The sequence below is a fragment of the Orycteropus afer genome, unplaced genomic scaffold (assembly GCF_000298275.1).
Source record: "Orycteropus afer afer isolate SDZICR_OR568_19922 unplaced genomic scaffold, OryAfe1.0 scaffold00147, whole genome shotgun sequence".
Classification (NCBI taxonomy): domain Eukaryota; kingdom Metazoa; phylum Chordata; class Mammalia; order Tubulidentata; family Orycteropodidae; genus Orycteropus; species Orycteropus afer.
This window is the reverse complement of record NW_006921734.1, coordinates 407,854-429,700: the sequence shown is the minus strand read 5'-3', so window position 1 is coordinate 429,700 and position 21,847 is coordinate 407,854. Positions and strand designations below refer to the sequence as shown.

At 37.2% G+C, this 21,847-nt stretch overlaps 1 protein-coding gene across 1 annotated transcript in view; it reads left to right on the top strand.

The window, feature by feature from the left end:
• Positions 1-21,847, top strand: part of ELMOD1 (ELMO domain containing 1) — a 38,618-nt gene that overhangs the window by 3,411 nt on the left and 13,360 nt on the right. The window contains exons 4-9 of the mRNA XM_007945986.2: positions 2,700-2,829; positions 9,436-9,569; positions 13,706-13,774; positions 14,505-14,528; positions 18,667-18,717; positions 19,851-19,984. Coding sequence (XP_007944177.1) covers positions 2,700-2,829; positions 9,436-9,569; positions 13,706-13,774; positions 14,505-14,528; positions 18,667-18,717; positions 19,851-19,984 — 542 coding nt within the window. The remainder of the gene's footprint in view (positions 1-2,699; positions 2,830-9,435; positions 9,570-13,705; positions 13,775-14,504; positions 14,529-18,666; positions 18,718-19,850; positions 19,985-21,847) is intronic.

Below are 21,847 nucleotides of genomic sequence, written 5' to 3'. Positions count from 1 at the left end.
GAAGTAGATTGCCCAACCTTCCTTCCGAGGAGTGGCTGGTGGGTTTGAACCGCCAGCCTTCTGGTTAGCAGTCAAGTGCCTTAGGCACTATGCTTGGGGTAGGTATGTAATGCTAATTCCCTGTGTGCCCCTAACTTCAGATTTAACTTCTGTGTGTCTCATTTAACCCACAAAAAGATGATGACACTGCCATTGTGATGATAATGACCACCCCCACCACAACAAAAGTGTTCAAAAGTATGAAGTGAACTAGAATCAGGAGTATATTTGACAGTAACTATTGGATTGAATCATAGGAAATTGCCATTTTTAGAAACTATTTACAGTCAATGTCAAATGGGAAATTTTGTAAAGTGCTTAGCATGAATAAATAAAAATAAAATACCTTTAGATTTTAAAATGCCATCAAACAAGAATAGGATCAGATATTAACTTACGTGACACTTGTTTATATAGAAATAAATGAGATTTTAAAAGCTTTACAAGCAGCCATCCAAGGCACAATGATTGGTCTCTATTCACCTGGAACAAGAGAAGGAGGAGATTCAGGAATAGGGGTAGGAAATGGAATGTGTGGCTAATTGCATCCATGAACAATTGCCTCCTTTGCCATGAGACCAGAAGAACTGCATAGTGGCCAGCTACCATTACTGAACATTTTGATCCAAAGATTCTAAAGAATTATGATCAAAAGGGGAAAAGCACAGATAGAATTTCAAATTCTCATGGACCAGATTTTCTGGAGCCATAGAGGCTGGATCAACCCCTGAAATTATTGACCTGAGATAATCTTTAAATCTTAAACCAAAAATATCCCCTGAAATCTTCTTTAAGCCAAACAGTTGTTGTTGTTGTTGTTGTTGTTGTTATGTGCCGTCGAGTCGGCCCCGACTCATAGCGACCCCTTAGTTTAATTAATAAACAACATCTGCCTTGCATGTGTTATTTTAAGAACTATCCATATGGGATCAAATTGACAATAACAACTACAAAGAATAGGTAGTGATAGTTGGTGGTAGTTCCTACCTGCTTGTCAAGAAGATATGCATGTGTGGGAGGGAGAGATGGTTTTTATATGAGACTTTAGAACTTTATAATTTAGTCATCTCATCTTGGAAGTTTATGATAATGGGGGAGAAACAGTTCAGAAAAGGAGGGTGAGAAGGGTTGCAAACTCAGAGAATGTAATCGATGTCACTGAATCATGCCTGCAGAAACTGTGGAATGGGTGTATGTTCTGCTGTGTACATTCTCAGCAACAATGAAAATAAAATAATTTGTAAACAAAGGACAAGAATAAAAAAGGATCTTGATGACTAGTTAGCCACCTGTGTAATAAACTTGTAGTATTATGTGATTGCTTTAAGTTATCTTCTCCTATATGATAGGCTGTAGGAGAGGACGACAGCATGCAGATCACAGAAGGTCATGGTCCTCTGTGTGATATGCTTGCCAGATTGTTTTCTGTTCTGGTGATATGTTTTAAGAGAGTCATTAATCAAATAGTGTACAACCAGAACAGACTAAACAACATAGGAAAGCATCTGAAAACCATGTCCCATGAGGGACTCAGGAATAGGGGATTTTTTTTTAATGCTGGAGAAGATGAGATAGGAAGAAAGAATTGCTACCTTAAAATAAATAATCATGTAGGGGAAAGGTGGAAATAAATTTTCTCAGTGTATCTCAGAGGAGGTAAACCATAAGTTTTCCAACAACCAAAGCAGTCAGAGTGGAATGGAAAATTTTGCAAAGTAGTGAGTTTTCTCCCTGGCAACCTCATCTGTTAGGGATGCTCCTAAGTGAGGTTTTGTTTGTTTCCTTTTTTAAAATCTTTTTCTTGACCCTCAGCACCAGAGGGCTGTTTCTCTTTCTCTTTCACACACACACACTCCTCTGAGATGATTCTGATATAACACCTTATTATAATGAAAGCTGCTGTCCAGTTATGACTCAGGGCAACCTCATGTACAAAACAAAACATTGCCCAGTCCTGCTTAATCCTCACAATCTCTGTCATGTTGGAGTACATCTACAGCTATTAGGCCAGTGCACCTCACCAAGGGTCTCCCTCACCCTTGTTGGCCCTCTACTTCACCAAACGCTATGTCCTTCTCCAGTGATTGAACCCTCCTGATGACGTGTCCAAAGCAAGTGAGTGAGACAATGTTCTGTTGTGGTCATAGGTTTTCATTAGCTAATTTTCAGCAGTAGATCACCAGGTCTTTCCTTCTAGCCTGTCTTAGTCTGGGAACTCCCCTGAATCCTGTCTACCAGGAGTGACCCTCCTGGTATTTGAAATACCCATAGTATAGTTTCCAGCATCATAGCAACATGCAGGCCACCACCATGAAAACCTGACAGCAGGGGGTCTAAAAGAGCCCTTAAAACCCATTGTTACCTATGTTTTCTACATATTACTACTGTCAAGTCACCTACAAAATGAGCTTCTTTGTTTTTAAGACACACCATTGCAACTTAGCTTAAGAAAAGGCCTACAGGTAAATTTAGCTAATTTCTACAGCTGTCCAGGAAGAGTTTCAGTAAGAATTGTGTTTCTATTAAACATAGCCTATTTGAGCAATCTGCTGAATATCATATAAATATGAAAAGTTATACTCAACATACATCAAGTGAACAAATGCCAGAGAATGTTGTTTTTCCCTCATGTGTATTCCTTCTATTTTTGAACATCTTAGGTTGGGAATCTCTCTTCAGGCTTGCCTTCTGCAAATTGTTGGCTACAGAAACCTTATTGCAGATGTTGAAAAACTGCGCAGAGAACCCTATGATTCAGAGAATCCCCAACATGAAGAAATGCTTTTGAAGGTTAGTCCTTCAATACATGTTAGTCATTTTCTTAGGTCTGCTAACATTTGCCAAGCACCACCTCTGTGGAAAGAGCTGTGCTGGACATTGGAGCACAAAGAAAACTAAGACATGGACGCAGTAAGTAGTTGATAAGGCCTAGTTTTCTTTCTGGTTCAGAAGTTGGAGGTAAATTTTTCATTAGAAAATTCATGTGAAACGTTAAGTTTAAAGCCTATTTTCTTTTGTAATCTGAGAAGCATCAGAGGTGATTTCTGTGACCTGTCACATTTGGCTCAAGTTTAGATCATTTAACATGTGTTAAAAGCCAGTTAGGAGAAATACCATTTGTCAAATAGTGACTTGGGATTTTCATTTATGACTTTTAATACACATCAGAGAAGATGAAGCTGGTTTCTGCTTGGCAATAGCCCTCTTGGGAAATTACCCAAGATCTTAATGGTGATTATTTATTCATGTAACGTGGAGAGGAGGTAAAGGTTTATATATGGCATATTTGAATTATAAGAAGAATAATACAGAGTTACAAATAGTCCTACTGTCTGTCAAAACAAAACTTTAAGAATCTTATGATCTTACAGTATATTATGTATGAAGCAGTATTAAAACTTTACCTCAAAACATTAAATTTTGAGGGAAAAAAAATAAGACCGACATTCAGATGAGTTCTTTTGTCCCTAAAAAGCCTATGTATCTTACTGTAAAAAAACAATGAAAGGTTTGCTTGGGAAAGGGAACTCACTTTGTAGGTTACCGGGATGGGGAGGGAAGGAGAGGGATTAATTTTGGGCTAGTTGGGGCCCACACACTGATGTGGGTAAGGGGAGGGATACACAGAAAGAGTCTGTGACCACCATGATAGCATTAGGAAATGGGAGGACACCGAATTGTGCATATAAGAGATAGACAGCAGATGCTAACACCAACCAATATGTCAACAATACTGCATTACCATTAACACCAAACACCAGGCTACAGATAAACACATAAACACCTGAGAGGATCAGATGGGGGTCAGTGAACAGGAGTATACTCTAGACCAAGGATAGATTCAGCTGAGGCTAATCTTGCACAGACACCAATGTACAAAATACCTGCATCCTTACAGAAACAATAGAAGACAGACACATAGTAATCCCTCACAGACACCCAGACACTATGAGAGAGAGCTCCAATAGCTCTTCCGTCTCAGGACCATCGTACTGGGGGACACCAGACTCAATTGGCACAACAAAATACATAAAAGCCTTGTTCTGCATCCTACATTGGTGAGTAGTGACTGGGGTCTTAAAAGCTTTCAAGCGGCCATCTAAGATGCAGCTAATGGTCTCCTAACGTCAGAAGCGAAGAAGAATGCAAAAAAAAAAAAAAAAAAAAAAAGGCATTTAGAAGCAATCAGCCCTAGGACACGATGGCCCTCGAGACCAGAAGAACTAGATGGTGCCTGGCTACCAATGCCAACCATTCAGGAAAGGATCAAATCTGGAGATCCTGGATAAAGTGGGAGGAAAAACGTGGAACAAAATCCAAAAACTCAAAAACGACCAGAATTACTGGTCAGATGGAGTCTGATGAGACCCCCAGTACTGTGGCCCTGGAATACATTCTCTGCCTAGAATAAAGCTCACTCCCAGGGGCTGGCTCTCAGGCCAATAGTTAGCAAGATGTACATGCAGACCACTCAACCCAGGGTGATGCATCCACATACTCTATGGTAATACATCCCTTAGAGCAATAGACCATGGGGGACCAGAGAACCAACATTCAAATTGAGGAAATGCAGGACAAACAAGGGTGCATAAATATGAGGGGTACAAGGGGAGGGTTACTGGGTAGGGAGGGGAGGAGACTGGGTTAGGGTTGGACATAGTAAATGGGGAGTGAAACAATGTACACATAATGTTGAATGTAAACAAGCTCTGAAAATAAAAATAACAATTTTAAAAAAGCCTATGTATCTTAGCATAGCATTTTGGACACTTTGCTATTTATTTCTCTAAGCTACCTCTCTGGCCTCCCCATAAGTATAGCACCTTCTTACCAGGCTCCCATTATTCACTATAACCCATGGCCATGCCATTTGATATGTCCAGTTAATTGCTCATTTTTCAAGTAACTTGACAGTAATATGTAGAAAATATAGGTAACAACGGGTTTTAAGGGCTCATTTTTTAGATGTTCTAAAAAACATCTGAAATGTTTTATAACTTACGGAAATGGATGCTTTTTAGGATGGAATGTTTCCTTGTCCTTCCCTAGAATTCAAAGGGGAGTAACAAAATATGGAGGAAACATTTGTTTATCTGCCTTACAGTAGACTCTGTAATTTAAAAAGTGGAGCCTGTTGTTTTTGTGTAAAGGAGTGTGTGTTTTTGTTTATGTAAGTACTTACACAGATGACTCATTTTGTCCCTGCTAATTAGTGCTGCATCTGAGGTAAATCATTAAAAATTAAAGAAGCCTCATTCTTGGTAATAGTTTTTCTTTCTCTCTTTCTCTCTGCTTCATTTTAGCTAACCTACTGGTTAAGATTCATCTCCTTCGATTGCCTTTTTATTTATTTGTTTACTTTTGATAATTTCTGATAGAATTAGTTGAATTCAACAAAATGACTTAAAGATGGGGGAAAAAGAGGTGGATGAAAGGAGAAAAGGTGGTAAAATTAACAGACTAGCTAAAAGCACATGAACAGTATAATGTTCAATGTACAATGGCTAAGATACCCTCAGAATCAATTAATGACCTTTGGGTGCCTACTATGCACCATCCTTAGCTAATCTATTCCATGTGTGCTGGCACATAGTAGGTTTTCAAGAAATATGAGTGAATGTATGTCTTAATAAGGTTAATTAGATATCTATAAAAAACGTTTATGATATGACTTTTATTTGTAGTCATGATTTAAGCATGTATGTGTTACCATTTTTGATTGTCACAGTTGTACGAGGTCACTAAGGTGATGGTTATTATCTACATTTTAGAGGTGAGCAAACCATAAGCGTTTTAGTCCAGGCTCTAATCCACACAACTAGAAAGTATAGAGCCAGGACTGTCTACTTCTGATTAGGTGCTTTGGGGAAGGGCATGGTTTCTGCCAATTACAATCTAATTGGAGACATCCTCTGCTTCTATAAAAAATTACTAAATCTTATCCATCGATCTCTGCCTCCCCGGTGCCTCTCAAGCGTTTCTCAAGCCCATTGCCCTATTCCAGCCATCAGTTCCAAGCTGGGCTGTTACGATAGCTTTTTAACTGTGTCCCTAGCCATTCCCTTCTTCCAGTATATCTTCTAAAATGCTGCTGGAAGGAATTTTCTAAAACACAAATCTACTCATGTAATTCCCCAGGTTAAAAACTTCAGGTTTCTTATGTCCTATAGTAGGAAGCCTATGTGTTTTAGCATAGCATTTTGGACACTTTGCTCTTTATTTCTCTAAGCTACCTCTCCAGCCTCCCCATATGTATAGCACCTTTCCACCAGGCTCCCATTATTCACCATGACCCAGGGCCATACGCCATTTGATATGTCCAGTTATTTGCTCATGCTGTTTTCCCTGTTAACCATTATTCATACAGCAGGAGCCTACCCATGATTTAAGTCCTTACTCAGTGAATTTTCAAATCTTCTCTAGCTTTCCAAAGTAAACTTACGAATGGGACCTTTATTCTCCTTTTCAGTTTATTCGAATTCCAAGTATGATATTAATAAAATAATAAAAAATATATTTGTTACATATTTAGTATGTGCCAGTCATTACAGTAAGTGTTTACAGCATTATCTCATCTCATTGTCACAATAACCTTGTAGGTTAGTTACTGGTATTCTCATTTTTCAGATGAGAAAACAGTCTGGGTAGTTAGGTGACTGAACAAGCTCACAAAGCTGGAAAGGACTTCTTGCTGCTGCACTATAAAAAACCCATTGTCTTCGAGTAGATTCCAACTCATAGCAACCCTGTAGAACAGAGTAGAACTGCCCCATAGAGTCAAGGCTATGAATCTTTATGGAAGCAGACTGCTTTATCTTTGTCTGCAGAGTGGCTAGTGGCTTCCAACTGCAGGCCTTTTAATTAGGAGCCGAATGCCTTAAGCACTACTCCTCCAGAGCTCCTTCTACTGCACTACACTACCCCTTAAGGGAGAACCACTTTTTTATTCCCATTTTCATTTGTTTTAGAGCCTGGTCCATGGTTTTTGTTTAACTGCCTAAACTTAGGCTTTACTTGCCTTTCAAATGGATAATTATACCCTTGCTATCTACTTCACAAAATTGTTCAGAGCAAACTAAGGCCTATTCTAGGCTACCTCTTATTTTTGTAAATAAAGTTTTATTGGAACATATCTCTGCTCACTTATTTATGTATTGTCTATACCTGCTTTCCTACTACAATGGCAGGCTTGAGTAGTTACAGTAGAGGCCATTTAGACCTCAAAGCCTAAAATATTTACTCCCTGGCCCTTCATATACAAAGCTTGCAACTCCTAGTTTAGAGGCTCAGATAATGTCATAGTGTGTAACTGCTTTGCTTTATAAGCATAGGAGAGCATTGTCAGTGTTTCTACTTAGATTCCTGAAGTATTTTTAAAAATATGCATTTTATGATCATTTGACATGGGCTAGGACAGGACATAACAACAAGAACAACAAAGTATATTCATGTAGCACTGCATATACGATCTATACAAACTGACATTTACATTAAAAAATTTCTAACTGAGCACTTAACTATTGTGCCACCAGAGCTCCTTACTCACTCACTCACTCACTCACTCACTAGAAACCAGTTATTTCAAAAGTAGGTAGGACCCTGAGATTACTTCAAGTCATTATTCAAATGAATGTTGTTGTTGTTGTTGTTATGTGCCATCGAGTCGGCCCCGACTCATAGCGACCCCTCCTTGGGTTTCCGAGGCAGTGTCACTCCGGAAGTAGGATTGCCCAACCTTCCTTCCGAGGAGTGGCTGGTGGGTTTGAACCGCCAGCCGTCTGGTTAGCAGGCAAGTGTCTTAGCCACTATTCTACCAGAGCTCCCATTCAAATGAATATATTTGTTATATTTTGTTTCCATTTGTTGTTTTTTGTTTTCCCAGAGTTGTAGTAACCAGACCTGTTCTTAAAGGGTTTTGAAAAAGAAACTTTTCCCTCATGATGATAAACTAGTCTCTTATTATTGAGTGCTCTTATGATGAACTCAGAAACATTTTCTGTTCTGATGAATGCACAGCACTAGCAATATAACATAAAAAGAGATTTCTGATATCCATGTTTGATATTTTGCTTCAAGCATGATGGATTTCCTTTCTTCCCTCTGAAGTTTTTCTCTCACCCTTTAGATAAGTTGAATTTACCATTTGTGCCACTAAGATAAAATATATCATCAGAATAATAAGTAATTTTGGATTAGTGCCTAGAATCACTGGAATGCATCATAACTCTTTAAAGTTAATATTTTCTATCACTACACATTGTTTTATACTGTGCATGTGTGTGACACAAAGATATTTGTGTGCTGCTGTTCTGTTTAAGCTTTAAAATTCATAACATAGAAGCAATTAAGAAGTTGAAATATGTCTGAAATAGAAAAAAAGAAAATTTTACATTTATGTTTGTGCCCTGTCTATAATAAAGTTCAATATAAGATACTATTAATAGTCTAAAAAGCATATTTTCTTGTATAGTCATCTCTATTTACTAGAATTACTACTGAGAGAATTACATATTTACGTAACTGTGTGTCTTAGTATCTCAGTAATGAGAGGTGCTGAACTTATAGTTAATCTTTCTATAGAAAATTTAGAAAAATAGAACCAGTTTTATTTTTAATAGAGCATTTTGTTTAGAAATTGTATTTGTTCATGGATATATGATTGATTTTATTGAGATTCTTCTAGATGACTCAAAGCTGATAACTGTATTGTGAAGTTTATTTGAGAACATTGCTGATCTTGCCTTATTCCCTGTATGATAATGTTTACTCTCCCTGCTGTTATAGATGAGACCTAAGAAATGAATCTCAAGTCAATTCACTTTTCTGTTTGTTAACAATTCTGTTTTGCTATAAAATGAGAGACGCATTATTTGAGAATTTGAATGATGAATGGCCTCAAAATGTTCAGTTCTCCCCTTCCCTCTATACTCAAATACTTTAGAGGGCTTCAAAGAGCTTTTGGGGATGTATATACCAATAATTCCATGTTGGAAATTAAAACAGGAAAATTTACAACTCTAAAATACATAAGTACACATTTCATTACCTTTGGAGTGATGACATCATCACATCACACAGCTTCTGGAACACTCTATTGAACACTTGTAAGAGAATTAAAGTTAAAAAACAAAGAATGCCTTAGTTTCATTATAAAAATAGCTTTTACTTCCCCAACCTCCTGAAAAGGTCTTGGAGTCCAGAGTCTTCAAACTGTACTTTGAGAACTGCTGGAATAATAAAATTGAAAGATGGTCATATATTGAACTGTCTTTTATTTGCATATATTCAGCTTTTTTAAGTTCATCCTAAGAGTGTAATTTACAAAATCTGACACAAAAAAATAAGGAAAAGATATGTATGTGCATATCAACAGGATAATTCTCTTCCTTCCTCCAGTTATGGAAATTCCTGAAGCCTAATACTCCATTGGAATCTCGGATTTCTAAGCAATGGTGTGAAATTGGTTTCCAAGGCGATGATCCTAAAACAGATTTTCGAGGAATGGGACTTCTGGGACTGTACAATTTGCAGTAAGTAAAATAAAGAACAGTTGCATATTAAAGTGATATTTTGGTCTCATCATACTGTTTTGAAATGGCAAAGTTATTAATTCCAAGAACCACTTCCCAGAAGACTCCAAGAAAACATTCAAGTTCTCTGAAAGGTAACTCAGATTCATAAAATCTTAAAAGCTACTACCATCTTGCTTTTATTTCTGTAGACTTGTTGGGTTTTGAAGGCAAATCTCAAGTGTATTTTTTAATTTTTATCATGAAAAATTTCAGCATCGACAAAAGCAGCAAAAAGGTTGTAAAGAACCCCCTTACACTGATCACCCAGATTCAGTAATTATCAAGGTTTTGCTATAATTGCAAAACTTTAGTTTTGTTTCATTTTTGGCAGAATTCTGTTAATAAAAATCATATACAGTTTGTTATTTCACCCTTCATACTTTAATATAAACTGAAAAACCAAACTCACTGCCATCAAGTTTATTCCAACTCATAGCAACCCCCATTGGGTTTCTGAGGCTGTAAATCTTAATGGAAGCAGATCACCCCGTCTTCCTTCTGCAGAGCGGCTGGTGGGTGAACCACTGACCTTCTGATTAGCAGCCAATAATATATACCTCTAAAAATACTATTTCCATACATTAACCACAGTGCCATTATTACACCTAACAAAATTAATAATTCATGTATTCATATTTCTCAATTCTCTCAGAAATGTCTCTTTATAGCAAGTTTGTTCTAATCCAGATCCATATAAGATCTACACATGGCATTTATTTGTAACATCTTTTGGGGCTGTCTTAATTAGAGCCCACTGCCCACCCCCTAGTTTCACACCCACACATCCTGGAAAGATTGGAATATTGTGGAAGATTCCAGGTCATTTGTCCTGTAAAATGTTCGATGGGCTAGATTTGTTTGTTTGCACTTGTAACCATCTCCGTATTTCTTGAAAATTGGAGGTACTGGAAAAGGCTTGAACAGATTCAGGCCCATATCACAGTAGAAGTATATAATGTCTGCTAACCAGAAGGCTGGCGGTTCAAACCCACCAGCACTCCTCGGAAGGAAGGTTGGGCAATCTACTTCCATAGTGATACTACCTCGGAAACCCAAGGAGGGGTCGCTATGAGTCAGATCTGACTCCACAGCAGTGGGCTTGATTTGGCTTTTATTCTTAGTACTATGATGAGAAAGGTCAGAGGGGTCACAGCCTGATGGCTACATTATAAAGTCTCCCATTAATCTTTAGTCTAATGGTTCTTCCTTCAGTGATCTTCGTTCAATAAATAAATTGTGCAAAAAGTGCTTTTCTAATTCTGTTATTCCCACAGGTTTTAGCTGGAATTCTGTAAAGACCAACATTCTATTACAAACTAAGGTTATTTGGTTTCAATAAAATATAGGTAAAATAGAAACTCAGTTTTTCCCTTTAGTTACCAATTTTCAGAGTATTTGGTGCCCTAGTTCCCTTTATTGGCGATCAATAAACATTTTTATGTTTTTTCTTTACCTCTCTATTTTTTAAATATCATTTCAAACACATGTATTTCTATATACAGGCATACTTTGGAGATATTGCGGGTTTGGTTCCAGACCACCGCAATAAGGTGAATATCACAAGAAAGTGAGTCACATGATTTTCTTTTGTTTCCCAGTACATGTAAAAGTTATGTGTACTCTATAGTCTATTAAGTGTATAATAACATTTGAAAAAATTTAAAATATTGTGAGAATTACCAAAATGTGATACAGAGGCATGAAGTGAGCACATGCTGTTGGAAAAATGACACTGATAGACTTGTTCTACGCAGGGTTGCCACAAAGCTTCAATTTGTGAAAAACGCAATAAAGAGAAGAGCAATCAAGTGAAGCACAATAAAATGAGGCAAGGCTTATTTAGTGTAATTCAATTCATTGCAGTCATTATTATTATTTTAATTGTACTTTAGGTGGAGGTTTACAGAGCATTTTGTTTTACACTCAACATTTCGTGTACCTTTAGTTTCACTCCTCAATTACCATACCAACCTTAACCCAATCTCCTCACCTCCCTGCCCAGTAACACCTCCCCACCTCCCCACCCCTGTGCACTCCTGTGTGTCCTGCATTTCCTCAGTGCAAATGTTGCCCCTCTGGTGCCCCGTGGTCCTTTGCTCCAAGGGATGCATTTCCATAGAGTATGTGGATGTGTTATCCTGGGTTGAGTGGTCTGTATGTACATTTTGTTTACTATTGGGCTGAGTGCCAGCCCCTGGGAGTGAGTTTTATTCCAGGCCCAAAATGTATCCCAGGGCCATAGTATTGGGGGTCTCACCAGACTCCATCCAACCAGTAATTCTGGTCATTATTGTGTTTTTGGATTTTGTTCCATGTTTTTCCTCCCACTCTATCCAGGATCTCCAATTTTGATCCTTTCTCAAGTGGTTGGCAGCCATTATTTTTTGATGCTTAAATGTATTTCTTTGTAGTCATTATCTTGAAAGCCAAAGGGAGCCATTTCAAATGGATTCTTCTGTCCTTTGGGCACTACCCTGTTAGTGAGAATCAACCAAAAAAAAAAAAAAAGCAAACTCATTGCTGTGGAGTCAGATCAGACTCATAGCGACCCCTCCTTGGGTTTCTTAGGCAGTATCACTATGGAAGTAGATCAGCCAACCTTCCTTCTGAGGAGTGGCTGGTGGGTTTGAACCAACAGCCTTCTGGTTAGTAGTGCCTTAGGCACTACGCCACCAGAGCTCCTATTAGTGAGAATAGTGATGTGTTTTTGAAAGAAATTAAACCTTCCTCAGCCCTGTTTGGTGGTACCCATTTTTTTTCTCTTTATTTTTAACTTAGGGTGTTTAATAATCACACATTGGTTTTCTGAAATGTGTTAAATGTTAATTAGAATAGAGTGTAAATGAATAGAAGATAAATTTTAGTGACAGTAGTGGAGTTACATAAATGGGTAAAAGGTAAGTTTTGAACAAGTGGAGCTGAGACAAATGGCTTTTCATTTGGAGAAAAAATTAATATCTGTGTCATTTGAATTAAAAAAATTGATGTGAGGGGAAATCTTTACAAGTTTTAGGAGAAAACCTTAAGGTATTGGAGTAAGGATGGATCTCTTAAAGACTCATACACAAGAAAGTATAAACTGTAAAAGATAGAAATCAATACATTTCACACATTAAAATTGAAAATGTCTATACGATAAGCCACCATAAACAAAGTAGAAAGACAAGCCAAAACTAATACTCACGAAAATTGCAAAGGATGCACATCCAGTATATTCTCTGCAGCATTATTTGTCTTACATATTGGAGGACATTCTTAGATATGCTTGGCCAAGAAATTTGAACAGATAAGACATAAAGGAAGAAACCTAAATTAACCAATGAATGAAAAGAACCTTAATTTCCTTAATAATCACAGATGTGTGTTAAAATTGCTGACTTTGGTTTGGAATTTTCTGAGAAAATCCAGGAGTTTGTTTTACCTGTCAGGTTTATGCAGAAAATATAGAGACATCAAATTATATAATATGTATGATAGTTTTATCTTATAATTGTCTTCATGAAGCTCTTTTTATGAAGTATTTTAAGGGTATGTAGTATTAGAAAACTTCACTGTTCTTTATCCTCAAAACAGAATTTTATGTTGTAAAACATTGCTAAGCACCATAAGATATTATCCATTCATCCAAAATTCAGATATCCAGTGAATATTTTTCAAGAAAATATGCATTTGAAATATGTCGTCGCCTACCTCCTCAAGTCTTTTCTCTCTGCCCTTTGGATATCTAGCTCCTCACCACTCCCCTCCCCCAGATTCCTGCCTCCTGAGAGGCCTCAAAGACCAAGCTCTCGTACTACCTCATCTATGACTCTTCTAAATAGGAATATCCTTGACTCTCTGTGGAATAGCAGTGCTCATAATTAAATTTTTAAAACTACTGGATACGTTTCTAAATCCAAGTGGGTTTCATAACTACCTTAATGTTGTCATATTTGGAAAATTCTTTCTGAAAAGGTATTTGTTTTCTATAGAAGCTGAACCAAGTGATACTTGTATGCCAGTATCCATCTCTGAAACCAATGTAACCTGGAATTGAGCTGAAACAAATGTATCCCTCACATATGGATTATGTTTTCCTTTCCCTCCAACTGCAGGTATTTTGCGGAAAGGGATACTACAGCAGCTCAGCAGGTCCTCTCTGATTCTCTTCATCCCAAATGCAGGTAATTGATGTTGTTGTTGTTGTTATGTGCCGTCGAGTCGGCCCCGACTCATAGCGACCCCTCCTTGGGTTTTCGAGGCAGTATCAGTACGGAAGTAGGATTGCCCAACCTTCCTTCCGAGGAGTGGCTGGTGGGTTTGAACCACCAACCGTCTGGTTAGCAGGCAAGTGACTTAGCCACTATGCTACCAGAGCTCCAGGTAATTGATAGAAAAGGAAAAAAAAAAAGAGAGAGAGATGGATTAGGTAGACTTCATCTCCTGCACTGATCTATTAATGAGATTCTTAAGAGACTCAACCCACCAGAAGTGAGGCTTAGAGCTCTTTAAACAAGCTCTTTTAAATCTCCTCTTTGACAAATGGTGAGTAGGAGGGTTAAAATTTAACCTAAATCCAGAATTTAGGATTTACAAGGGGCATACTTTAAGTGAGACATGTATTTAAAGGGCCTGATAGTGTCACTGATGTCCAGGAAGACTGAGGTGATAGGCATTGGTTAAGAGGATGCAGAGTGTAAGAGAAAGAGTTTTGAGACAAGGGAGCATGATGGAGGAAGAGAGGGGAGAATGGAAGTCAAAAAGTCAGGGACCATCTGGGAGAGTCAGGAATTTCTGAGGCTTTTTGGTGGTGGTGGTGGTGGTGGTGGTGGTATTATTCTGTGAAATTCTAGATTCTGAATTATTTGCAATTTCATTTACCTTTGTAAATTTTTTTTCTCTGATTACATGAAGGGATATCACTAAAAAGGAAATAAGGTATTTTTTCTTTGCTTTTGTGTTTTGTTGCTTTTATTTTATTTTAGAATAGATATGGTAAGATTTTTTTTTAATTTAAATTTATTAAAAAGTTTTCAAAAAGCAAACATTTCCTAAATTTTTATCTAAGATAATTATGTTAGAGCTGTTTCAGTGAACTAAAAATCAGATTGTTGTTGTTGTTGTTGTTTGCCATCCAGTTGGACCCAACTCATAGCGACCCTTCCTTGGGTTTCCGAGGCAGTATCACTATGGAAGTAGATAGCCCCATCTTCCTTCTGAGGAGTGGCTGGTGGGTTTGAACTGCCAGCCTCCTGGTTAGCAGTCAGGTAGGTGTCTTAGGCACTATGCTACTAGAGCTCCTAAAAACAAGATTAGACTACCTTAATGGAAAATGTCAAAGAGCCTTTTTACCACCATGACTGGACCTGGGAGAAGAACCATTTTCACACCTCAACTGAAGCCTGAACATGCTCTGGCTCCATCTACTCCTCAGAGAGGGACACTTTATTTGAGAGTTTTGTTACACAGAGCAAAGATTATATATTTGGCTCTTGTGAATAGTGCTGCGATGAACATCAGTTTACAAGTGTCTGTTTTCATTATATATATATAAATTATATAGGGAGCTCTGGTGGCATATTGCCTAAGGCATTTGACTGCTAAAGGAAAAAGGAAAATTGGGCAATCTACTTCCGTAGAGATGCTGCCTTGAAAACCCAATGAGGGGTTGCTATGAGTCAAATCGACTCGATGGCAGTGGGTCTGTTTTTTTTTTAATTGGTTTAGGTGTATGTATATATATATGTATGTATATACACATATACATACATACATATGTATATGTATGTATATATATACATACATAGAGTAGAATGCTGGATCATGTTAATTCTATATTTTATTTTTTGAGAAACTTCTGCAATGACTGCACCATTATATAGTCCCACCAGAAATGGATGAAGTTTCCAATTTCTCCACATCCTCCCCAATATCTGTTGTTTTCTATTTGTTTTTTCTTCCCATGGTGGTTTTATTTATTGATTGATTTTGCAATCATTGTTTGGTTTTTTTTTTTTCTCCTCACCCTGCAAGTTACTTGTTATTCTACAGGTTTACTAAATCCAAAGTTTCATCATAACACTCTCAAAAAGGAATAGATTGACCACCTTACTATTACTACATTCATCCTAGCTTCATTTGGGCACATATTAATTAAATTGCATTAGGCTTCCCAAGATTATATTTTAATCTTTAATAAGATTAAAAATTTTGTTTCTTTACCTGTTACAAAATATTAAAAATCACTTAGCCCATTTTACATATATATATATATATATATATATATTTGGCACATAACAACAACGTGATTAGAATCAAAGTATTTTAATTTCCTATTTTTTCTGAATTATATATTTTTATCATATAAAATCTCTGAACTTTCTCTAATTAAGATTGGCTAGAGAATCTGTGTGCCCTGTCAGGTGGCATTTTCTGGAGGAGCATCAGCCAGAAGACTTAAATCCTCCATGTCCTTGGGAAGTGACAATAAGCTTAAAATAATTTTGGATTAACTGTGGGAAGGGGGTTAATTTTATATAGGAGTCATTCTCAGAGATAGGCTTTAAGAGTTTTATCTTCTGTGTCAGCCATCAGAGAGGAGGTATAACTAATATTTTAGGGTGTGTGCTACTATGCTAATTTAATAAAAGACTAGCATTGTGTGTTTTGTATATGCTCATGTGTGTGTATAGACATGTAGATAAAATTACCATCTCTGTCCCTCAAGCTACAATAAACTTAAATAGATGGAGTTCATGTATTAATTACCTGTATTAATTGATGTTACATGTGACTGCCTCCTAATTAGAGTATTTTGAAAATGCTCCTGTCCTTCACCAGTGCCTGAAGGAAGTATATATTGACCAGTTGTGTTATCAACATAAGTTCTGTTGGGCCCTGAACATTTCAGGTGTTCCACAGGGAGAAGTCAATTTATACTGAATAAAGCTCTGGTAGCATAGTGCCTAAGGCACTTGACTGCTAACCAGAAGGCTGGCGGTCCAAACCCACCAGCCACTCCTCAGGAGAAAGGTGGGGCAATCTACTTCCGTAGTGATACTACCTCGGAAACCCAAGGAGGGGTCGCTATGAGTCGGTTCCGACTCGAAGGCACATAACAACAGCAACAAAGCTCTCTGCTACTTCTCTTCCTTCAGTAAGCATTGTACATGACTGTGCTCTGGTGAACACCTGTCTAATGGGTCCCGAAGTAACTTGAGGAGTAAAAGTGAATTCAAGCTTAAGAGGAGAATTTGTTTAGGTTTTTTTTTTTTTTTTTCCCCCTGCTTGGTTCAGGATATCCTATAAGTGATCAAAAGAGTAAAGTTGTTTGGCCTTTTCTTATATTTCCAGTACAGATAGAGATTCAATTTAACAAGTATAGAGATGTTATGTATTAAAACTTTGTTGGAGAGAAAACAAACAAAAAAACAAACTCACTGCCATCAAGTTGATTCAACTCAAAGTAACCCCTCCGTGGGTTTCCGAGGCAATATGGAATAGAGTGCCCAGTCTTCCTTCTGAGGAATGGCTGGTGGGTTTGAACCACCAGCCTTCTGGTTAGCAGTCAAATGCCTTAGGCACTACGCCACCAGAACTCTTAAAGAAAATAGATGCTTATAAATTCCTATAAATACAAAATATCACACACAGCTCATTTTAGCTTAATCTAGTCTTGATGCTTCTTTGGTTGATTGCCTGACTCATTCCAAATCATAATGACCCTTCTTGGGTTTCCAAGGCTGTAAATCTTTACAGAAGCAGATTGCTTCATCTTTCTTCAATGGAACAGCTGGTAGGTTCAAACCACCAACCTTTTGGTTAGTAACCAAATGCCATAACACACCATCAGGGCTCTTGGTTGGTTGGCAGGTGCATTTGAAAATGAGGTCACATATTTCAATATGAATTAAAGGCAATTACTTTGACTTATAGCTAAGTCATTTATGGAGTAGAAAGTGCATGTATTAAAATACTAGCTTTGCACATATTTTTGTGGTGTGTGCTGTGTATATTACGTGTGTGCCTTTTAATGCAATGCTTGCTGTGTATTCTAGAGAACTCTTCTTTCTCCTACTTAAGTGAGAGTTAAGTCTTCACAATAACTCTAGTTTTAAATTATTGTTTTTGTTGTTGTTGTTGGGTGCCATCGAGTCGGATCCAACTCATATACTTACTTAAAATGCTAGTGACTTTTTCTTTGATGTAAAACACTGGCTAACGGTTATATATCAGTCATGAAGAAAGACAGAACCTGGTTCCTTCCCAGAAGACATTGGCAGTATGGAGGAGATAGGAATAGGGGCATTGAGCAAGTATACAAAGTAATGTAATGTAAGACAATAAATTTCAAACTGCTTCTAACACAGAACTCTTTCTTCGAACAGTATTACTCAGAAGCTAAAATAAAGTAGATTATAAAGGAACTAATGTGGTTTAGCTGATTTAGCATAGTCAGATGAAATGCCATTGAACTTATTGGAACAAAATTTTGACATCCTGTTTTTCCTTCCTTCCTTCCTCTTTCCCTCCCTCCTTCCTTCCTTCCCTCACTCTCTCCCTTCTTCCCTTCCTTCCTTCTTTGTCTTTCTTTTAGTAACTCAGTCCCTTATCAATAAACACTTGTTTGGTATCCACTGTGTGTCAGGCCTCACAAATAAGGCTAAGTAGGATAAATACCATGAGATAGTACCAAACAAAATGCAGCAGCTCTCAAGAGTTAAAGAGGTAACATCTATTACAGGAGGAGAGATACCCGTCAAAGTTTCATGGAGGAGGATAATTACTGATAGTGTAAAAGAGGATCTTAATGGTTGGTCTTTAGGGCTGTCTCTTAATGGTCTACTAAAGTGACCAGTGGGTAAGTAGCATGGCTTTCAATGATTCCTTTTCTGAGTTCATATGAATTTTATTGTGGCTTTTTAAGTTGGTAACATTAAATTGATTAGGGTTTGACAACTGAGTTATAGACATCTCTGCAACTAGTTAGCAGTTTTATCATGAACATTGAAAGAGAGGAGGTATCAATTAGAATCAATATTTTTTTATTAACTCATTTATTCATTCATTCATTTAGCAAATTCAGCAAAACAGAGTGGGAGAAGAAAAGGATGGATAAAGCAATCGGGTGAGTGTGTGCTTTCATATATAATGGTTGTCGATCTAAACCAGAATCAGAAGTTAGTCAACAAAAACACCGTGAGAGATGACAGGGAAGAAAATCCAGATAGAATCTGGAATCTTGTCCAGATGGAAATATCCAGTTGAATTTTTAAAAGGATCAATTTATGTGTTTTGGGATCTTACTTGTGTGATTATATGATACTACTTTCCCTGTGGCAAACTGGTAACTGTACTGAAATGGTTTTTGGAAATGATCATTTAGAATTATATTTAATAGAAAAAGAATTATATTTGATAGTTTTCTTTTAAGGATTTCTAGTAACAAGCTACTGAGATTTGCCACATTACAAGATTTTTTTTATAACATGTTTCATCCAAAAATATTTCTGAACAAGGAAATCCTTTTTTTTCTGTGCTAGATTTATATTAGCAGAGAGAGAGGACTGAAAAACTCAGTCCCCTTTAGTTTTTTATAGACATGTAGAAAATAGAATAAAAATTATACTCTCACATTATGGTACCTATTTTAAATTTTTCTCATTTTAAAAGTAGTACACAAATTTATTTTAGAAAATTAAGAAAAGTACACCTCCCCCCAAAAAATCATCCCAGTCCTATTCTGCTAGATACTTATTATTAATATTTTATAGTATTTCATTCTAGCCTTTTTTCTATGCACATATATGTACATATTATGAAACTTGTTTTATATATGATGTTTTTTGCTTGAATAGACTTTAAGGAGTTTTTTCTTAGCTATAATACGCCATCATATAAAATTACTATAATTTCACCAGTCTTCTTTTTTAGGATATTTGAATTATTTCCGTGTCTTTGCCATCATAAAAATGCTGTAATGAGTAACCTTGTGTAATGAATAAAACTTTGTCCATATTTGATTTTCTCTATAACATTTTTAGAAATGGAATTATCAAGTCAAAACCTGTGAACTCTCCGTTCTCGTGGTACATATTACTGAAATCTTCTATTTCACAAAATTCATGGTTTTGATAGTATAGAGAAGGAAGGGCAGCCTGCCACTCTGATAAATAATAGTAATTTTTCAAATCCTTATATCACTTTTTGAAATGTTTGCTTCCCATATGTGACACACAGTTTTGTGGCTTATACTTTCAGGTATTCATTTGCAATTGTGGGCATCAATATAACTGATTTGGCATATAATCTACTGATCAGTGGAGCTCTCAAGACCCATTTCTACAACATCGCCCCAGAAGCTCCAACATTATCCCACTTCCAACAAACGTTCTGTAAGTGTCCTGTTGCTCACTTATAAATACAAGTTTGTTTCTACAGAACACTCCAGATAAGAGTCAAAGCTAAGAGGTCTTTGTTATTTGGCTGCATTAGGGCCTTTGAACTTCCTCTTTTGGTTTTACTTAAGTTTTGTTTGTCCTTCAAAAACTTGCAGTTGTATTTTCAGGCATCATGGTATTTTCTCTTTCCCAGCTTTTGCATAATAGCCAGTGAATCAACCTCTGATCTGACTTGAAGACATCATGTGTTTGTCTGTCTCTTTCTGTCTGATCCAGCATGGCATAGTGCTTAAGACAGTCAGTGTTAACTCCCAGACCTATGTTTACTAACTTCTCTTAAGCCTCTGTTTTCTCATCCTTCCTTCTAGAGTTGTTGTGAAGATAAAATGAGGTAATGGATAAAAAGTTCTTTTTAAGGGGGTACCAGGTTTGCTGGTCTGATAGAACCTGGTGGAACCACTGAGACTATGGCCCCTAGCTGCCCTTCAGGTCTCAAATTGAACCCATACTTGTGGCTTCCAGCCAAACAAAAGACAGGCATAGGAGTTGAACATTTACCTGAAGTATATACACTCCTTGGAGAGAACAATAATGGGGAAAAGAAGGGCTGTTTATGCACTGGGAGACAGCTCAGAGGGCAGGAGTGCACGGAGGGATGGACACAGGGAAGAGGTAACTATCAGGAGGAAGTGGGAAGGGAGCTGTTGCATTGTGGTAAATTGTAGTCAATGTCATGAGACAAAGTGTATGTTACCTACTGTATGGAAAGTGAATTTGCTCTGTAAGTTTTCACCCAAATCACACACACTAAAAAAAGTTCTTTTTAGATACTGTCATAATTAGTGCTCAGTGAATGTTAACAAGAGGAAGTGTTGTTTTGTGGGTGATCTTGATGGTGGTGGTGATGTCATTGGTATTAGTTTTACTACTCCCATTAGTACTGCTGCAGGAGGTAGCATTACCACCCTTTCTAAGAATAAGTACAAGTAGAGGGTAGTATTGTTGTCCCTGAACAAGAGCCCTAAAAGTCAAGAAAAGGTTTTCACAAAAAAAGAAATATTATCTGATGGTTACCAGGTGTGAGAGAGGAAGGAAGGGCAAACCACTAACTAGAAGATAGACAAGTATTAACTTGGGTGAAAGAGAAGGCAATGTACGATAAAGGGGAGGCCAGCACAAAATGATAAAGGCAAAGAAAGATGCTGGGAGGATTGCAAGAGTTAAAGACAGAAAAGTAAATAATAACAAATACATAAGCCTATAATAACAGTAATCCACAAGAGGATTCATAGATAGGCAGGCAAACTGAACAGATGTGGGAAAAAATGTGAGACTACTGGTGACTGGAATACAAAAGTTAGGAACAGAAGAATCACTAGTAGTTGGAAAACATAGCCTTGGTGATAGAAATGATGCCAGAGATTGCATGATAAGAGTTTTGCCAGACCAATGACTTATTCATTGCAAATGTCTTTTTTCAACAACTTAAATGGCAGCTATACATGTGGACTTCACCAGATGGAATACACAGGAATCAGATCAACTGCATCTGTGCAAAGAGGCAATGGAGAAGCTAAATCTCTCCAGCCAAAACAAGGCCAGGAGCTGACTGTAGGACAGGCCATCAACTGCTCATGTGCAAGTTCAAGTTGAAGCTGAAGACAATTAAAACAAGTCCACAAAAGCCAAACTATGACCTTGACTGTACCCAACCTGATTTTAGAGACCGTCTAAAAAAATAGATTTGATACACTGAACACCAGTGATCAAAAACCAGATGAGCTATAGGGTGACATCAAGAACATCATACATGAAGAAAGCAAAAGGTCATTAAAAAGAGAGGAAAGGAAAAAAAAA